This window comes from Pimephales promelas, chromosome 10 (assembly GCF_988280905.1).
Source record: "Pimephales promelas chromosome 10, fPimPro1.hap1.1, whole genome shotgun sequence".
Classification (NCBI taxonomy): domain Eukaryota; kingdom Metazoa; phylum Chordata; class Actinopteri; order Cypriniformes; family Leuciscidae; genus Pimephales; species Pimephales promelas.
In genome coordinates, this window is record NC_142778.1 from 26,181,808 (window position 1) to 26,200,251 (window position 18,444).

At 35.3% G+C, this 18,444-nt stretch overlaps 1 protein-coding gene across 1 annotated transcript in view; it reads left to right on the forward strand.

Moving 5' to 3' along the window:
• Positions 1-18,444, forward strand: part of cdh13 (cadherin 13, H-cadherin (heart)) — a 369,140-nt gene that overhangs the window by 329,427 nt on the left and 21,269 nt on the right. Inside the window, exon 11 of the mRNA XM_089116363.1 lies at positions 8,531-8,673. Coding sequence (XP_088972489.1) covers positions 8,531-8,673 — 143 coding nt within the window. The remainder of the gene's footprint in view (positions 1-8,530; positions 8,674-18,444) is intronic.

The following is an 18,444-nucleotide window of genomic DNA, read 5'->3' on the forward strand; positions in this document are numbered from 1 at the left end:
GAACTCTTTTGCAGAGTTAAGTTTAAGTTTGCTGTAATTTCTAAGAGTTGATTAATCACCGGTAATTGTAAATGTGCGCATTGTGTTTATTTGAAGGTCTCTCTGTCCCTATTCAACAATGCAATACTGTAGTTTGGCGGTCTGTTTTAATTAACAACACTGCAGCCTTCGCATCTTGGGAAACTATTACCGACCACAGTGACCCCTTATTTTATTCTTGAGTTCCTGGAACTAAAAAAAATATAAATAAAACAAGCATGTGGCATTCGAATTCGCTTCATGTCAGGTCTCACTTACTCTGCAGTGGTTGCATAAAAGAATAACTGCACTCTGACAAACTGAATTAATCGTGATAAATTTGAAGACTCCTGGCCTCTGTGACTCCTTTCATTACAGAGTTAACCATTTCAGCTCACTGAATCAAGATACGGATGGTTTTCCTCATTAGTTCCACAGTGTGAGCTATAGTTTCAAGCATGTTTCTTATCTTATTTACTCGTACAGGGCCAGGCAATGTTCTCATCGTCGTTGTTTACACATTATTGCATGCTGATACATTAAATAACAATTATCAATTGTTAGATCATATAAAACAACTAATTAAACACCATGTTACTCGGTTTTGAAAGAAGTCTCTTCTTACAAAGGCTGCATTTATTTGATAAAAAATATATCAAAACAGTAATGTTTTAATTAAAACAATGACTTTTTGTCTTGGGTTCTTAATCAGAAGTTCAAAATAACTGCTTTTATTTGAAATAGAAATCTGTAGTAACATTATAAAAAAATGTCTTTACTGACACTTTAAAATAATTGTAATGACTGACCATAAACATTTGAATATACTGTACACATATCAGGTGCAGAATACAGTACACTCTAAAAAATGCTGGGTTGTTTTAACCCAATTTTGGGTCAAATATGGACAAACCCGAAATGTTGGGTTAAAAATGTAATGTAAAAATTTAACCCAACGGCTGGGTTAGTCCATATTTGACCCAAAATTGGGTTAAAACAACCCAGCATTTTTTAGAGTGTACCCATGTAATGTTATTTCAGCCAATAGAATGACTTTGGGGGTCCAAGAGGAATAGGATTCTGGGAGGGAAAGAAACTTGCACGACCCTGATTGGGTGCCACAGGATGCCATTTGGCTCATTTTCATGTAAATTCATAAAAATATAGGCCTGTCCTACGGAAATAGATTGCAACATTGTGTCTGATCTCTATTTCCTCTTGACATTAATAATGAGCAAGGTAGAATTAGTCTGGGAAACAGTTGTGAGAGACAGCCATTATGTGGTTAAATAATTAAAACTATCCAAAAGGTGCCAACAGGAAAGATTGTGAGTGGCAAGGCCTCTCTGAAGCATGGATAAATTGCTTTTCTCTGACTTAATTACAGGGTTATGATTTTCAACCGATGCAAAGAGCTGCTTTTTGTGTCTTATTATGATAATAAATTAGATTTTATGTATTGCATTGCTGAGGCATGATAATTTATGCAAATGAAGCTGGAGTAGTGGTTTCTGTTAGCTCAGTTATGCGGTTTAGTTCTTAGGCGGTGAGCTCTTGCAAAAAAAAAAAAAAAAATGTGTAAAAGAGATAGACGACGGGTCTATAAGTGTGTGTGGTGTGTCTGCATGCTTGACTGGTGATACCACACCAAGAGCTTTGATGATTCTCACAGTCTTTGCTTAAGCTTACAGTAATCAAGTGAACGTTCGTCTGAACACATGCTCTCTAGAATCCTCAGTGGCTGAATAAACTTTGCACAGCTTGGCACATCTTTGCTTATGGGAGTCTCCATTTGAAACGCCATTGTTCTAAGAGGTCCAATCATTGCGTCATGTCAAGCTAAATTGCCTCCTCCTTACCAATGGGTTCTCAGGCAGGTTCCAGACACTGTATGTTAACATATCAAACTGAAATTATGATTTTATAACAATCATAGGTTTAAATTCAAACAATATACAATTTGTATTCCTTATAATATTATTAGTCTGCCTGGTCTTTGTTTTATGGTAACACTATTTAATAGCTAACATGAAATAACAACATGCTATAGCAAAACTTTTACATGGTTTATCAATCTTGGCTAATGGATTTCTTTATACTACTTTTTGTCTATCACATCAGTCGTTCAACATGTTTATATGCACCCCCATATAGTGATAAATAATCAGCATATTAAAATAACCTGATTTAGCAGTTTAAAAGTAAATCAAAAACCTGACAATGCAAGTCATTAACAGCATTTATTAGACTTTTAGATAGATAGATGGATGGATGGATGGATGGATGGATGGATGGATGGATAGATAGATGGATGGATGGACAGACAGACATTTGGCAGTATTTTACTTCAATGCTTTTTTTCAGTTTTGTTTTGTGTTTTGTAGTATAAATGTAGTTTAATTACTTTAAAATATGAGTAACTAATAACTTGCTTGACAACTTACTAATTACTAATAACTTACTTGACAGCACCGTTTCCGCAGTAGCTTGGAGAGTGTATGTGTATTTGTATACTGAACCTGTGAAGGCTGTCAGAGGGTTAAGCAATGGAGTGAGATGAATGGATGGCGAGCGGCACTGTGAACTTTAACAAGGAGTTAATGGACAGGCTGGCAGAACGGACTGCACCCACAGAAGGGGTCTGATTCCCTCTGAGTCTGACCATGGCTGATTGATGGGCCGTCTCCCCCTGTTTATATTTCCCTGCCTCCCTGTCACATTTATTTCCTTTGTACAGCTCTTTCTGCCAATATGGAACTGAAATATCTGCAGGGGTGACAACTGCAATTTGTCCCAGACATGAGGGCGAAGGGAGAGTTTATGGCGCAGCTGTTTTCGTCAACCTCTGCATCTTTGTGCACGGATCTGATCTGGGTTCTGGTGGATGGACATTGGGAGTTAAGCCATGTGACTGAATCCCACCGAGAGATTAACTTAGAACGAGAATGATGCTGAGTTTGGGAAAAGTGATTTTTGCTCTGAAAGTGGTCCAAAGCAGTTCCAAACGACACTGCCATTGAATTACAATGGCTAAAAGTAATATCCTAATGGGTGCATCCATCCTATTTTACAAACACAGAGCAGTCAGAGCATTAGTATAATTGTGCCACTTGCTTGTCTCTGCAGATATGTGTTTACTGATAAAGAGGTCTGTTTTTTGGGGGGCACAGCATGCAATAAAGCTCAAAACAGAACATTAAAAATTAAAGCACCTATTAAAGAGGACCTAATATGCTTCATTTTTTTTTTTTTACATTTTCAACTTTATTCAGTGTGTTGCAGTTTTAGCATGAAAAAGTTATTCTCTATATCAGCAGTGTTGGGAAAGTTTACTTTCTACACGAACTAGTTCAAAGTTCAGTTTACACATTTTAAAATGAACTAGTTCAGTTCATACTTCATACTTCAAAGTTCATTCATATTTCTTTTTTTTTTCTGTATATTGTTTTTAGAATTTATTTTGTATTGCCACAGCCCATATACAACCACAGACAACAATTGTTTTATAGGCTTGCAAAGTTTGCACAGAAATGTAGAAATGTTCCACAGATTTTTCTCGTCATAAAACCCATTTAAATGATCATACGACGCCTCCTCGCTCGCTGCTCGCAGAACACAAATCACTATGGGGATATGCCGATATGCGTTTACATGACCAAAAATTCGGGTTAGAAAAGGGGTACCCCAGGTATAATATCCTGGTTTTTGCCGGTGTTTACATGGCCGTTCGTGACCGGCTTATTGCTAATATCCCGGTTTTGAACGGATTATTGGCTGCATGTAAATGTAGTCAATGTAAAATATATGAAAAGTAATGTGTTTTTTGAACATTTAAACATTGGAACCTATTCTAGTAGACCTGAAAAGAATTCATACTATGGATTATTTAATACGGGGACAAAAAGGGTTTCACATCAAGTGTAAATTATTAGCACAACAAAAGAATTTTGTATGAAATCCAAAATTTTGTACTGCAACAGCATCTACGGTACACATACATTATTATTGGGTGGCTGGTAATTTTTTTCCAATGCTTTGCTGCTGATTAATTATATATATGCCTTTATTATAATATGCCTTGCCTATTTGGCCGACTGACTGATTAACATCTGCTAACACTTTATTTTGATGCTCCCCCAACAAATATAAGTAGCTTTGCATCCACATGTCAACTAGTTCTACTTAGCTGAACTGTCTACTAACAGTCTACTAACTATGGAAGTGTGTTTCCACCAAAGCAATTGTGACTTTTTATCTTACATTTCTGGCTCGTAATTACAAGCTTAAATCTCTCGGTTGCACTTTATTTCGATAGTCAGTTTAGACGTTACTATTATACTTAACTTTTCAACTACATGTCAACTAACTCTCATTAGAGTATTAGTATATTATAGTAGACTGTTAGGTTATGGTTAGGTGTTAGGCTTTGGGTTAGGAGAATAAGTTTACTTGTAGTCGCCAAGTTACTTATAGTCAGTTGAATGTCTGTTGGGGGACCAACAAAATAAAGTGTTAGCAGATATTAAGCGGACAGTCCACTAAAACTCTAATGACAGTTAGTTGACATGAAGTTGAAAAGTTACTTAGTAGAATGTCTAAAGTGGACTATCGAAATAAATGTTACCAATCTCTCAATTCTGACTTTTTTTCTCAAAATTGCAAGTTTAAATCTCAATTCTGACTTTATAGCAATAGCGATCGATTGCGGGTTTATTTCTTGCAGTGTGCCGTCGAAATAGTGTAACTGATCATTTTATTTTATTTATCGTTTTTTTTTTTTCTAAACTAATTTATTTATGCAATTGATGCTACTGGCACAGGTGTTTCACACATAAAAAAATACACCTTTTGTTGTTTGCATCTGCAGAAATTGTATATCAAGCCACAAGCCAATGTGTGATGCAGCATAGATTTGTCCTCACGTAGATTATTTCCGTGAGCACAAACAGGGATAAAAGGATCAGAATTTATGTACAGAGAGTCCAGAACGGCCCTCCTGCAGCAGAGAAGCCCCTGTTCTCTAGTAGAAGGTAATGTGGAGAAAAGCCCCTCTGGCCTCCGCCCCCTCGCAGTGATACAGGAGTATAAATATGCACCGCACCCCAGGCCCTCTCCAGGCCTGATACATCATGAAAGGGTGTAAGGAGTAAAAGGTGTCTCAAGGAGTGCCATTTCTTACATTTTAGATTGGGTGAAGAATATCTTTTTCTTCTTCTTCTTTGGTTGGAGGTGGAGGTTTAAGGCTACTTCTCTACAATGCCCTAACCCTGCTGAAGTGAGCTTGTGTGTATTTGTGAGCAGTTGCTATTTTACGATTGTGGGTGAAATACAGGTTTTATTTAAACCAAATATGCAAACATTTTATATATGAATTTACATAGATGTTTTTAGAAGAAATATCTAGTAAGAATATGACTGTTTCATATAATATTCTTTAGATTTTTCTAATATTGTTCATTGTTAAATTGTAAATTTAATTTTTCTGTCATTGTTTATATTTGCAGTGTTTAATTTTCCTCTTTATGGATTTTTCAACAATATGTTTTAATTAAAATCATTCAATTATTGCAGGGCTTTTTAGTCAACCGAATTACTTTGATGTAAAATCTCAATTTTAAGTATACCCTTGAGATTCACTTGAAAATGAAAACTCCCTTGATTTAGTTTGGAACTAAAATGTATTTTTGTCTATTCGAAATGACACGCATGTCAATTATTTAGATTAAAACTAAAATGAGCATGACAAGAAATATCTACTAAAATGAAAGACTATTTAACTAAAGAAAATATTACTAAAACAAATGAAAGGTTTGGAACAACATGAGGCTAAGTTAATCTAATCTATCATTTCAATATTTCAATAATTTAACAACACATTTGCATGTTTCACGGTTCTCTGATGTCAGTTAATGATCAAAACATGAAGATAAACAAATATAATATTTAATATTTGTAGTAAGTGTTGTACTTGTATTTATTTATTTGAATTTTACATTTTTATGATTTTACTAATGATCTTTTCATAAAGTCAAACTCCCTGCAGTTTCCTCACGAATCCTCAGGGATTTGTGAACCCCAGTTTGAGAAACATTGAATTAATGTTATGATGAGCATTTTCCATCTCATATTTGATATATAAACGCTGCCTGTTTATGCTTGCTCACTTCATGCAATTTTATTGATCAGATAGTGATCTAATTTGTTTAAAACATTTAACACGGGATGCTTTGAACAGTCTGAGAACATTGTGAAATAACATTTTCATAACGTAATAAGAACATTAGCTAAATGCTCTTAGAACATATTGTTAGATGGGATGCTGGCAAACATTTTTCTTGAATAATTTCCTTTGCGAGGAAGTACTTTGCTCAAGGACGAGGATTTTGTGATATCCTTCCTAGTTTTTTTTTTTTTTTTCATTTGTGTCATAGTGTGATAATGTGTGGAAATGAAAACACCTACATCAGCCGAAGCTTTGATTACTTGTGAAAGGTCTTTGACAGCTTATTTGTGGTCATTAGCACGTATCGTTATAGATAACATGTTAATTTGCATAATGTGTTTTTAATGGCACGCTAATGACATTGAGAGGAGGCTAATTGAGTGAAGCACTGTGTGTGTATCAGAAGAAAAAAATAGTTTTCTTACAATGTAATACTTAGGTGTCTAGGCCACACCCCCTTTGCAAACTTTCAGACTGTCTGATTAATGGTAGTGTAAAAGGTCTTAAATAGATTCCTGGAATGAAATATCCATTTGTTTTGTGTCAATATGAATTGCCAGTTCATGCAAGTCGCTCAGAGTGTGCTGTCGAAAAGAAATGAAAGGTTGTCAGAGGCGTGATGCTGCACAGCTGACGGCACCAAAAAAAGTAAATGGCCTTGACTTACTTTCTGTGGGTTTGCATGTTTTTATATATATTGAGATATATATATATAAAGAAAATGTCTTACCATTCTGATATTTGCACTTGGTGTAAAAAGCTGCTCCCATATCCAGCGGCTCAAAGCTATTGACTGCATTTTCAGCCTTTGTGACACACTCAAGGCCAGAAAAAAAAATGTCTCTAACATATGCCAGTTGATTTTACGGAGAATTACAAACTATCTACTTGCGCATCAGAGTCAGGATGTAAGATATTTGTACCCAGAGCAGCGTGATGGTAATCTCATGCTAGCTTGTTTCTGGGAGCTTGAATCAGAGAACATTTCCCTGAGATGTGCTGTGATGGAATGTTATGATAGAATTGCTTTATGAAAGTATACAGTGCTTTTTGCTGTCAGAAGGGAATAGAAGGGGGCACAAGGAGCAAAAAAATAAAGAAAATAAAAGAAGCTTACTTTTTTTGATTTCACCTGGTCTCAAAATATATGACAATAAAAAAAAATAAATAAAAAAAAACATGTTTGTACATAAATTGTTTGTTATAAATATATTGCTGCTGTGGGAGAACGTTCTATTTAGTAAAGAATCCTGAAACAAAACAGATAGTTTAAACTATTGAAATATTGCACAATATTACTGTTTTTATTTTATATGATTGTATATATGTATATATATATATATATATATATATATATATATATATATATATATATATGTATATATATATATATGTATATATAAATGCAGCCTTGATGAGCAGTCCTTTCTCTTTTTTCATTTTTCCAAAAACAAATCTTACAGACTGTAGTGTACAGGTAAAAATTTAATTGTATTTTTTTTTTATTCATAAATAAAAACTCACAAAAACATGTTATTAAAGAAAGAAGAATCATAAACAATATACATTCACTTATAAAATATGCTTGCTATGTGTCTTTATTCCCCCGTTCTGTTTTTGCTTTAGTGTGCAACTCTTTGTTGGTTGTGTGACTGTTTGTGTACTTTTGGGAAAGGTATCCGAGTCAACTTTTGTTTTGATCTGTAGTCTCCATGGGTTTCCTGAAAGCAGTAAAGCCAAATAACATGGCAATTTATTTCAAGTCTGTAAATCTGTGACTCAATCATCAAATTTCAGCACTACAGCAATTATTTTATCCAATAGTACATACGCACATGCTTAGTTGTTCTGGGGGTCACGGCTGAGATATCATCACATGGTTAACCAATTACAAGACTGCTCATTACTCTTAGAGGTGGTGTTGTAGGTCATTTATCCCTCCTACATGTTTCAGGCTCTCTTTTTGCTCCATTTCTTCTTATTTCACTTTTAGCTACCTTCCAGATAACCCGTCGACACTCTGTAGTCCTAATGCTTGAGGTCATGTTGCTTAAAGGTCAAAAACCTGGTCTGCGAATCAAAAGGTTATAGGTTCGCACACCGCAAGGGGGTAATTCATGAGCTGTCAGCATTGTGTTTTTGAGCACACATCGGTTGGTCTAATGGGGATTGTCCCTGTAATAAGTGGACAAATAAACTGAAAGATATTTAGAAATCCTTGAGTTTTGATGCACTTCAAAAGCCTGACCTATTCCAAGAGTGTATTTAATGGTCATGTGTGCCCCTCAGGTTCGCTTTGTTGAGAGACCCGGCAGACTGGCTGACCGTGAACCCCTTCAAAGGCAACGTCACCACTAGAGCCATACTGGACCGCGAGTCTACACATGTTCACAACAACCAGTACACTGCTTTATTCATGGCCACAGATAACGGTAGGGCTTTTTTCTTTCTTCTTTTTTATTGGTTATTTTATTCATGTATATTTTTACGTAAAGTGTGATTCTACAACAAATACATTTACTTCAATTTTCAAACGCACTGAAACATATTGACATATTGACACCAATAAAATGTGAATTATTTACGTGTGAAAAACTTTTAGAAATACAAAAATGTGTCCGAATCCTTATTTATGAATATTAAAATCTAGACTTTGGTATCAAGTTGGTACTGAAATTTTTGAGCGGAATCGTAAACGCCTCTGACTGGACATTGTGTTCACACTCATCGGATATGTCTGTGATTGGCTACAATGATGAACGCACGGGAGAGTTTGAGAGCAAACGGAAGTGTTTAAACGCATTTTAAAAACAGGACCTTTCAAACACTTCCGTCTGTATATTTGTAAGTGCTCTGTGAAGAGAGTCATTGATGTATATTTATTACAACATGTTTTTGAAGCCAATCACAGACATATCCTCTCAACAGCGCTCAATGCGTCACATTTTTTATAATGTATGTATGAAATTCGGCTAAATACATTGCAGCATCGATGCAGCGGAAAAATAAACACTTAATTTACAGAGTTAAATTAGAACAGAATATAGCTTTCTAATAAATAAAAATACAAAATGAAATAAGTCAGAATCAAGTCACAAGATACAGAACAAATGTGTGCAAAATGCCTAAAGTGCATATTTTAAACATATTTTCAAAACACAAAGTCACAAATTGATAAATTAGATCAATAAATAAAATTAAAATAACGATAGTATAGCCAGAATCTTCAACTTGGTCTTTTTAACTTCAGAAACAACAATAAACACTAAAGTGGAGCGGCAATCTTTTTACCTAAACATGTTCACAGCATCCAATTATAGAGCATACTATAAAAAAAGTAGATAAACCCAAAAAATGAACGCAACACGTTTAATTACACGTTAAGCATTTTAAAAACATAAGTATTTTGATGGAGATGATGAAACATTAGGAGTGGAACGGTACATGTATTCGTATTGAACCAAAATGGTATACGGGCATGACAGTTTGGTGCACTAATTTGCACAAAGAATACAGGGAATAAAAAAAAACCTCTAAATAGCGATACATGATGTCAAGATTGTAAAAAAAAAAAAACCATGGGAGATCACAGGCTCAATCGGGGGCCAGTTCTCCTCTGGCTCCTCACTTCTCCTCTGGCGTTTATGACTTAGAGGCCGGATTTAGAGTAACTGTAAGGTAAAAATCTATATTAATGTCTCTAAACAGACTTTAAACGCGAACCTGTGATAAACGCTGATGCTAATGCTGCAGTTTTATTTTGGATTCATGTTTTTTAATGCCACTTGTTTTTCGGCTGTCATTTGACCGCGAGGTAACCTTTAATCTCAATTTAACTGAGAGCGTAAAACTGCGTTTATACAGTAAAATCGTTAGAGAAATATTGAACATGTAAGGGCTAATGTATTGTGACTCTATTTACAGAATTTTTGGAAGTAAGACATAAGAAAACCAATAAAAGTGTCAGTTAAGACTTGAGGCAAAAACCGTGAATATTTCAAATTAAGATATTTTCTGACTTGGATAAAAACCAATATAACTACTTGAAATGTATTTACCATAAACTGCATAAACATCCTATTTACTTCCACCTGAAGGCGCTAAGAAAATGGCGGCTTCTCCAACTGGTGTCGTCCGTGTTGTTGTACGACGTGCATGCTCTCTTTCACGTCCATGTTCCCAACCAAGCACCACTGGGTTACAGATTAAGTACAATTTTCAACTCAAATTGGGTTACATCAACCCAACATCCTTACCCAACAGTCTCAACCCAGAGTTCGGGTTGAAAAACAACCCAGCATTTTTTAGAGTGTAGTAGTGATTTCAAAGTCAAGGGATCAGCACATTGAAATGTTTCTGAAATGTCAGATCAAGCAGCATGATCAGATCAAATGCATCATGTGTAAGACATTCACTGTCTATAACGTGCTCATAATTTGCACTTAACCTTCTATAAATGGTGTGGACATAGTGGTGGCTTTATGAAAGTCCCAACTTCAATAATAAATATATATATATTTTTTTACTCTTGTCACTTTAATTGTCATCGAATCTAGAAACTATCACGGTGAGCCCATTTTCTAGGATTCTCTATTCAAGTCATCAGCCACGGATTATTCTCCCACCACAGGAAATTACACGCTTCTGCAGGTCAGAGAACACAGTTGTTACATTAGTGCTCTCTGGGTAGTGTAGTAATTTCTCTCACTTGGCATAAACAACATTTAATTAACCTCTGAATGAGTCACTTCTCAATGTCAAATCTTCTGACAGGGACACTTGGAGGGATTAGAGTAAGAAGGAATGCCCCCCCCCCTCTCTCTCTCTCTCTCTCTCTCGGTCTGCTTTTTGTTTGTCTGTAGGAGGAGGTTGGATTTGGCATTTGAGAGATGACAGATCCATTAAAGGAAACAAGCCAACCAAAAGACTTCTCAAAAGTGCTCATATTTGCAGCTTTTAAATTTGTGATTTCATACTGTGAGAATTCATACATGCTTTCAAGGGGGAATCAGTCAGAGCTAAATGCACTTTTCCTCTCTCTATCCCTGTGTTTGAAATAGCACACAACCATACTACTCTTATTATTTTTTGGGTAACTCTTTATTGTGACCTATTTCTGAGTGAAATAGTATACAAAAAATAGGACAGCACTTGATGTTACCTATTGGGAATTTATTGGATATGGAAAACTGGGTATTCCAAAACAAATTGAGTTTGCAGTCAATTAATGAAGTTTGCTCTTTCATTACGTTAATTTACCTTTACAATACATTTACCATTCAAAAGTTTGGTAATGGGCTCTATGCACGGCGGTATTTCTGGTGAAGATGTAAGGATGCTCGATAACTTCCGCCGATCGTAGAATCCAATGCAATACTGAGAATTTATAATGAATTTTATACTCCATGGTTATTCTAAAGAAACATTAGTCACAAAAAACAGATAAAACAGACACCCCTCGATGTGTTTATGCTTCTTTTTTTAAATTATATTAAATAAACATAACTATATATAAAATTACATCTAAACGTATGTACGTTTCATTTCAAAGATGGGAGGACAGTAAATTTTGAAGACTCTCCCATAATCCCGTTTTCCTCGGTTTTCCTCCGCAACCGGAAATGGATGAGCATCCTTGCGTCAAATGCGGAACTTATGCGTGCATATAGCCCATTATAATTATATTATTATAACTGTTTAGTGTTTATGAATGCCATCAACTAAATGCATAATTTTGAATGGTAATAAATCTTGCACAATAAGTCCAAGTTGGAAATTGTTTAATAATATTAGTAACATTTAGCTATTTCAAATACACATATATATATACACTGTATATATACAAACTGTATACTGTATATACTGTACAGTGTATATAATATACAAAGTATATATATATATATATATATATATATATATATATATATATATATATATATATATATGTGTGTGTGTGTGTGTCTGTGTGTGTGTGTGTGTGTGTGTGTGTGTGTGTGTGTGTGTGTGTCTGTGTCCTCATATTCTCTTCACATATAATTTAGTCACAAGGTCTGGATGAGATGTGCTCATTTCAGAGTATATGCGGTACTGTTGACTTTGAGCAGTTTTCCTGTCATCACCACCCTCCCTAATTCACACTCTGTCTCTCTCTCTATCTCTGTCTCACATGAGGGAATTGGGGAGCGTGAGAGATGTTGATTTTAGACTAAATTGCTTTCTGTGATCGTGAGGAAAGCTAGATTGTGAGGCCATAGAAATGCAAGTGGCTTCGTTTGCATTGGGTAGGATATCAAGGCAGGTGAACCCCACAGCAAAGAGCAAATAACATATAAGAATGCCACAGCCCAGACATCAATCTGAGTATATATGCAAATCCAAGTTTAACTTTAAGATCGATAACGGTTATATATATATATATTTTTCATACTCGTAATAAGTTATTAATCATTGTTTACTGAGGTTTCGAAAAGGTTACGGTGACTTGCGGCTATGTGTCATATTTCAGAGTTGTTATTTGCATTGAGATGTAGACATTTGAGATGCAGACCAGAGGCTTATTTAAATAAATGTCAAATGTCCAAAAATAAGTTGTACTTTGAGGTCACTTCTTGATTATCTTTCTCCGTTTACTAGTTCAGCTGAGTTCACTCAGTGGGAAAAGGATATCTTATTTTTTATTCGCTTTTAAAGTCACAGTGAAGTCAGAATTAGCTATTTTTAAATTTTTTAAGAATTTTGCAGTGTTTAGTATAAATGATTAATCCATGCACATCATTATTTTTATTTTTTGTGCATTCATAATCTTTAATCAAAAACACAATCACCTCCCCCTCCAAACAACATCTTCAAGACGTATTTCTGGGTGGAAGGTGGAACTAAATATCCTCCACAACTGACTGCAAACTGTCATTCAGATCTGCCTCCGGTTAGTTAGCAACGTCCAACTTCCCACGAAATTAAGTCCCATCCTACATTTTTGTTTTCTCATTCCTGAAGCCGTTTCATTCAGATATACATTACGATGAAGAGAAGAGTTTGGCAACTTCCACTTTATGCCGAGTTTAATCGGATCGTTCACCCAAAAATCTTAATAAAATCTTAAATAAAAAGGTTTCATATGACTTGTGGAGTGTATTACAAGTCTCATGAAGCTATACATTGGCTTGTTGTGACGTACATTAGCAAATTATTCTTTTGAATCTTCTTTTAAATTCTTTTTTTTTTTGTAATTAATAATTTGATCTGTTTTGCAGTTGAGATAACGAAAATAAGTTTTGCATTTGGTCTTCTTTCTTGACTACAACACTGCATTTCATCCAGTTGATTAAACCAATTCGAAGGATTTGGTTTTCGTGTTCAGCTCAATAGGTGACGATAATCAGTGAGTAATGACTATGGGCCCTATTTTAACAATCCAAGCACATTTTCTTAAGAGCACTTAGGGCGTATCTTAATCAACTTTTGCTAGTTTAACAGCAGGAAAAATGGTCGGTAGCACGGCACATGGTCTAAAATAGTTGTCTCTATTCTCTTAATGAGTAATGAGTATGTAATGAGTAAAACTGCACCCTTGACATTAGTCCATTTGCACACAAATAGGTGCAAATGCATTGGCTATTTAAACAATATGGCGCAGGATGTGAAAATGATAACTGCTTCGGGCTGAAACTAGCAAAAAACACTTGAATGACTTTAGAAGACCTGGAGTATCACACACAAAACTAAGGCACCATATTGATGATGTTTGCTGCTTTTATTGTTATTTTAAAGCTTAGAACCACACGTGCTCATTTATTTTCACTATATTTAAAATAGTGACTATAGGATATTCTTCAAAAAATAATGAAATGCGAAAAGTATTGGAGGGTTTGAACGACATGAGGTTATGCGAATAATGGATGGATGAACTCTTCCTTTGTCTGAGACAATAGAAAAGCTTGTCTTTTACACACTCTTGTAGACTAATATTTGTCTTTGATATATTATTTGCTGAGGACTTTTGTCAGTGCTTCAAACAGAGTGTTAACAGTATGCTTTTCTTTTGTGTGTCTGTACGGCTCTATACAGTGCTGTATTTTGCACCGCCTGTGTTTCCCTGGTATCCCAGGCAGATCTAGTCTATCACAGACTCCCTATTCTGTGGCAATCTGTCCGATGATTGCATGACATGAAAGTCACACTGGTCACTAACAGTCTATCGATCTAGACTGGAGTCCCATGTCTTTATTTCAAGGGCTCAGATGAATGTTGCCTCTCTATCTCTCTCTCTCTCTCTCTGTCTGACCGCTGACCACAGAGAAGTGGAGAGCGTTGATTGAACAAGAATGATAGAAGGGAGAGGGAAAATGAGAAGATGCTGAACTGATAGAAAAGAGTGCAGATAGGACTAGGTGGAGACTGAGTTAATCTGTGTGCACTTGTTGTCTGTTTTCCACCCATAGGATGACTACATGTTAAGTGAATAGTTCACCTATATTTGATTCTTGAGATCATTTACTCACCCCCATGTCAATGTAACATTCATATTAATTTATTTTTATTTTATTAAGAAAATGGGAGACAAAATCTTTACTTTTTGTCTTTACATATACTATTATTTAAAAGTTTTGTTGTAGATAAAATGTTATTAAAAGAAATCCCTTCTGCTACATTTTTTTTTTGATTTACATCAAAAATACAGTGAAACATATTGTGAAATTATCAACAGGCATCACTCCAGTCTTTCAGTGTCAAATGATCCTTCTAATATGCTGATTTGGTGCTCAAGAAAAAAAATATTCTTATCAGTTGTGCAGTTTAATATTTTTGTGGAAAAGTTTTTTTTTTCATAATTCTTTGATTAATAGAAAGCTCAAATAAACAGCATTTATAATAGAAATAGAAATTTATTTGTAGACTTTACTGGCACCAATGTATTGCATCCATGCTGTATAAAAATATTAATTTAATTAATTAATTAATTTTACATGTATTTTTGAGGGACAAAGACCAATTTCATACCATGTAGCCTGTAGATTTAACTTACATTGCTTGCAAAAAAAAAAAAAAATCTAAATTATATAATTTTCATTATTGGGTGTACTACCCCTTTAAGTCCAGAACACGAACTAAAATGTTACAGTATCAGACGGTTTGGAACATTCAGTCCTACCAACCTCTAACCTTGAGTTGGAGCAAATGTGTCCATTTGGCAGCTCCCAGTGTGTGAAGTTGCAGACTTACTGGAGTGGTGGAGAGCTGCTGAAGTGCAACACTTTTCTGAGCCTGGTGGGCTAAGTCTTGTCTGTAAGCCTGAGGATAATGATTCAAGTCCTTACAGCACCTGCTGGAACCGCACCATGCTCAGAAGCGTGGAGATGGAGTGACTGTGCTATTTCAACATGGGCAGAGGGTCCGTCATTTAGAGGACCTAATCAGTTGTTTCGGTGTGAGACACAGGCATGTTCCTTCATTCCCCACTGTGCCAGCAGATGTTCACCCATTCCATCACTCTTCAGGGAGTGTGTATGTGTGTGTAAACCGCCCACCATGTTTATGTTCTGTTTCCTATGGAAGGTTGGTTAACTGTATAAAGTTAGCTCTTATGCCTGTTTTCTAATGTTCGTTTAGCCCTTGTCCTTTTTTGTTTTTTACTTTTATTTTACTCCCACGAAGAAGCTGCATAACAGAGATTTACATATATTACACAAAACAAAATAATAACGTATATAAATAATACTAAAAAATAAAAAATAAATAATACACAAATTGTTGTGTTTAAAAGTTGACGTGTTTTTTCCTGTTTTGCCTCAATGATCGTTTGGTAGAGCTGGGATTGGATATGGATTTCCTGATTAGATTTAAATAAATTCTATTTTATTATTTATTTTATATAGTCAAATATATGTAAATATTTGTGTGTCAAGTAGTAATTGTATTCGGCCAAGAGAGCTCCACACACTGCGAAAGAGCTCAACACTCTGCAACTGAAGAAAATGCACATAGAAAATTAGGAAAAATAGCACCTAGCACATAGTAAATTAAGAAAACATCTTCAGTTTGACAGCACTCTCAATTGTGCAAATACTCACAGTGCAACCAAATACAGAAACACTTTGCAACTCACAATGCAACCAAAATACAGAAACGTGCTGCAAATACTCACACTACTAAATGCAGGAATGCAACCAAATACAGAAATGTGCTGCAAGTACTCACAACGCAAGCAAGTACATAAACGTGCTGCAAATATTCAAAACGCACACAACTGGCTGGGACCGCTTATTGTTCAATGTCTATTGACCAATATTAGTGGTGTTGTCCATGAACTTAAAGCTACACTCTCTAACGCTTTTAGTTTATTCTTAGCCAAAAACACTTAGTTCTTTCAAAAATATATGTGCTCATTAATGTATATTTACTTCGTTCAAGTAATAAAGTATTCTCCTGAGTGTATAATATGCCATTGAAAATACATACGGGTAAGGGGTTCTAATGTCGGTCGCCATGTTGCCCCTCCATCTTGAAAGTACATTAGCCAAAGAGGGACATACCCGTTAACTCAAGCTTCGCCTTTCGCGTTTACGTTTGAGTTAACACTCATGGATGAGGTCGAACTGGAAGCCATGTTAATATTGGACTACATTGGCCACTGTAGGAGTTAAAACGAAATCGGAATTGAGAGGAACAGAAACTAATATTCACTGGATGGTCATATACCTTTTCGCTGCTAGATGGGGGTAAAATCACACAAAAGGTGAATTTTGTTGTTTATTTAAATTTCTATATTTGGTTGCGTGTTGATTTTGTGAGTATTTGCAGCATGTGCATATGTTGTCAAACTGATGAAGAGGATTTCTTAATTTCATAGTGTGTTTTTTTTTTTCTTCTTATTTGCATGTTATCTTCAGTTGTAATGTATTGAGCTTGCTCGGCCACCGTACATATAAGGCAAAAAAAAAAAATGAAAATCATTGCTGCTCACTGATTTAGCCCCCTCCTTTACATGAAGAATATGTCTTATTGAATAATAAGTCTCCTATGTAGGGCACATCTTCCTGCCTCTAGACATTCAGTATCACCATTAAATATACCCTGGAAACAAAATAACGTCACGTAGCTCAACACCACTTCTCTAAGAAGCATCATGCTGTTGTCACATGCTGTGCTTTCATGTTATGTCACAGTTGCCCACGTCTTTGCATTTTATTTAAAAACTCATCTGCTGATGTTCACTTGTCATTTAGGGCAGGCAATGTATTATCAGGAATGTTGCTGCACAATATAAAAGGCTCTTTATGTATGCATGAAAGGTTTGCTTGGAGCATTAGCATATACCGCTGAGACCTTTTGAACATCCGCATTGTGGAGGGAGGAACTGTATTCATCGCTCCAGTGCTACCAATCTAGCTCCGAGGCACTTGTTTGGATAACATGCTGTTTTCTAGTATTCGGCCTCCACACCTGCCCTAGTTTTGCACAGATTGTGGCGAAGTCCTTGCTAATTTAAGGTCAGATTTTTTGCTGTTGTTGTAGCCAGTGTATTCGAATTGGTCAAACCTCCAGGGAAAAAGATATTTGAGCCTATATAGCGACAAATCTTTTTAAGAAGGAAAGATAAGTTCTTAAGATAAATTTGAATTTGATAAAGTGTAAGAATGTGCAGTTCTTGAAAAAATATCTTATATTCTTAAATATCTTATATTCTTAAGGTGTTTTGGGGGTCCTTGTGATGTTTTGACATGCCCTGACATTTGTGCTTTTTTCAGTCGATTATAAAAATATTAATGGCACAGGTGTAATTACACTCTATTTAGCACAAACAGGGCTACCATAATATGTGAGCAACATGTATACATGTTTGTATTTTTGAGAGAATATTATTTATCCATAGTTATTAAAAAAATGAACTACCACAAGACTTTTGACTGTTGTCACCTACAGTTTTTTTGGACATATTGAATTGATAATGAGATTAGCTAATGTTTTAAATCTTACCTGTTTATGAATTCATTTTGTAAAACAATCGTCCAGACAAGATATATCACACCAATATTATCAAACTATGTAAACAATAAATAACTCTGATTTCATTTTTGCAATACAATCAAAAACCGGAGACGCAAGACGGCAAGTTGTATTTGAATGAAACAAGAGCGCGCGTCCGTTGTGAATGTTATGGATGTGCGCCTTCTGTGTAATAATGCGTTGCTATTGACGACGGG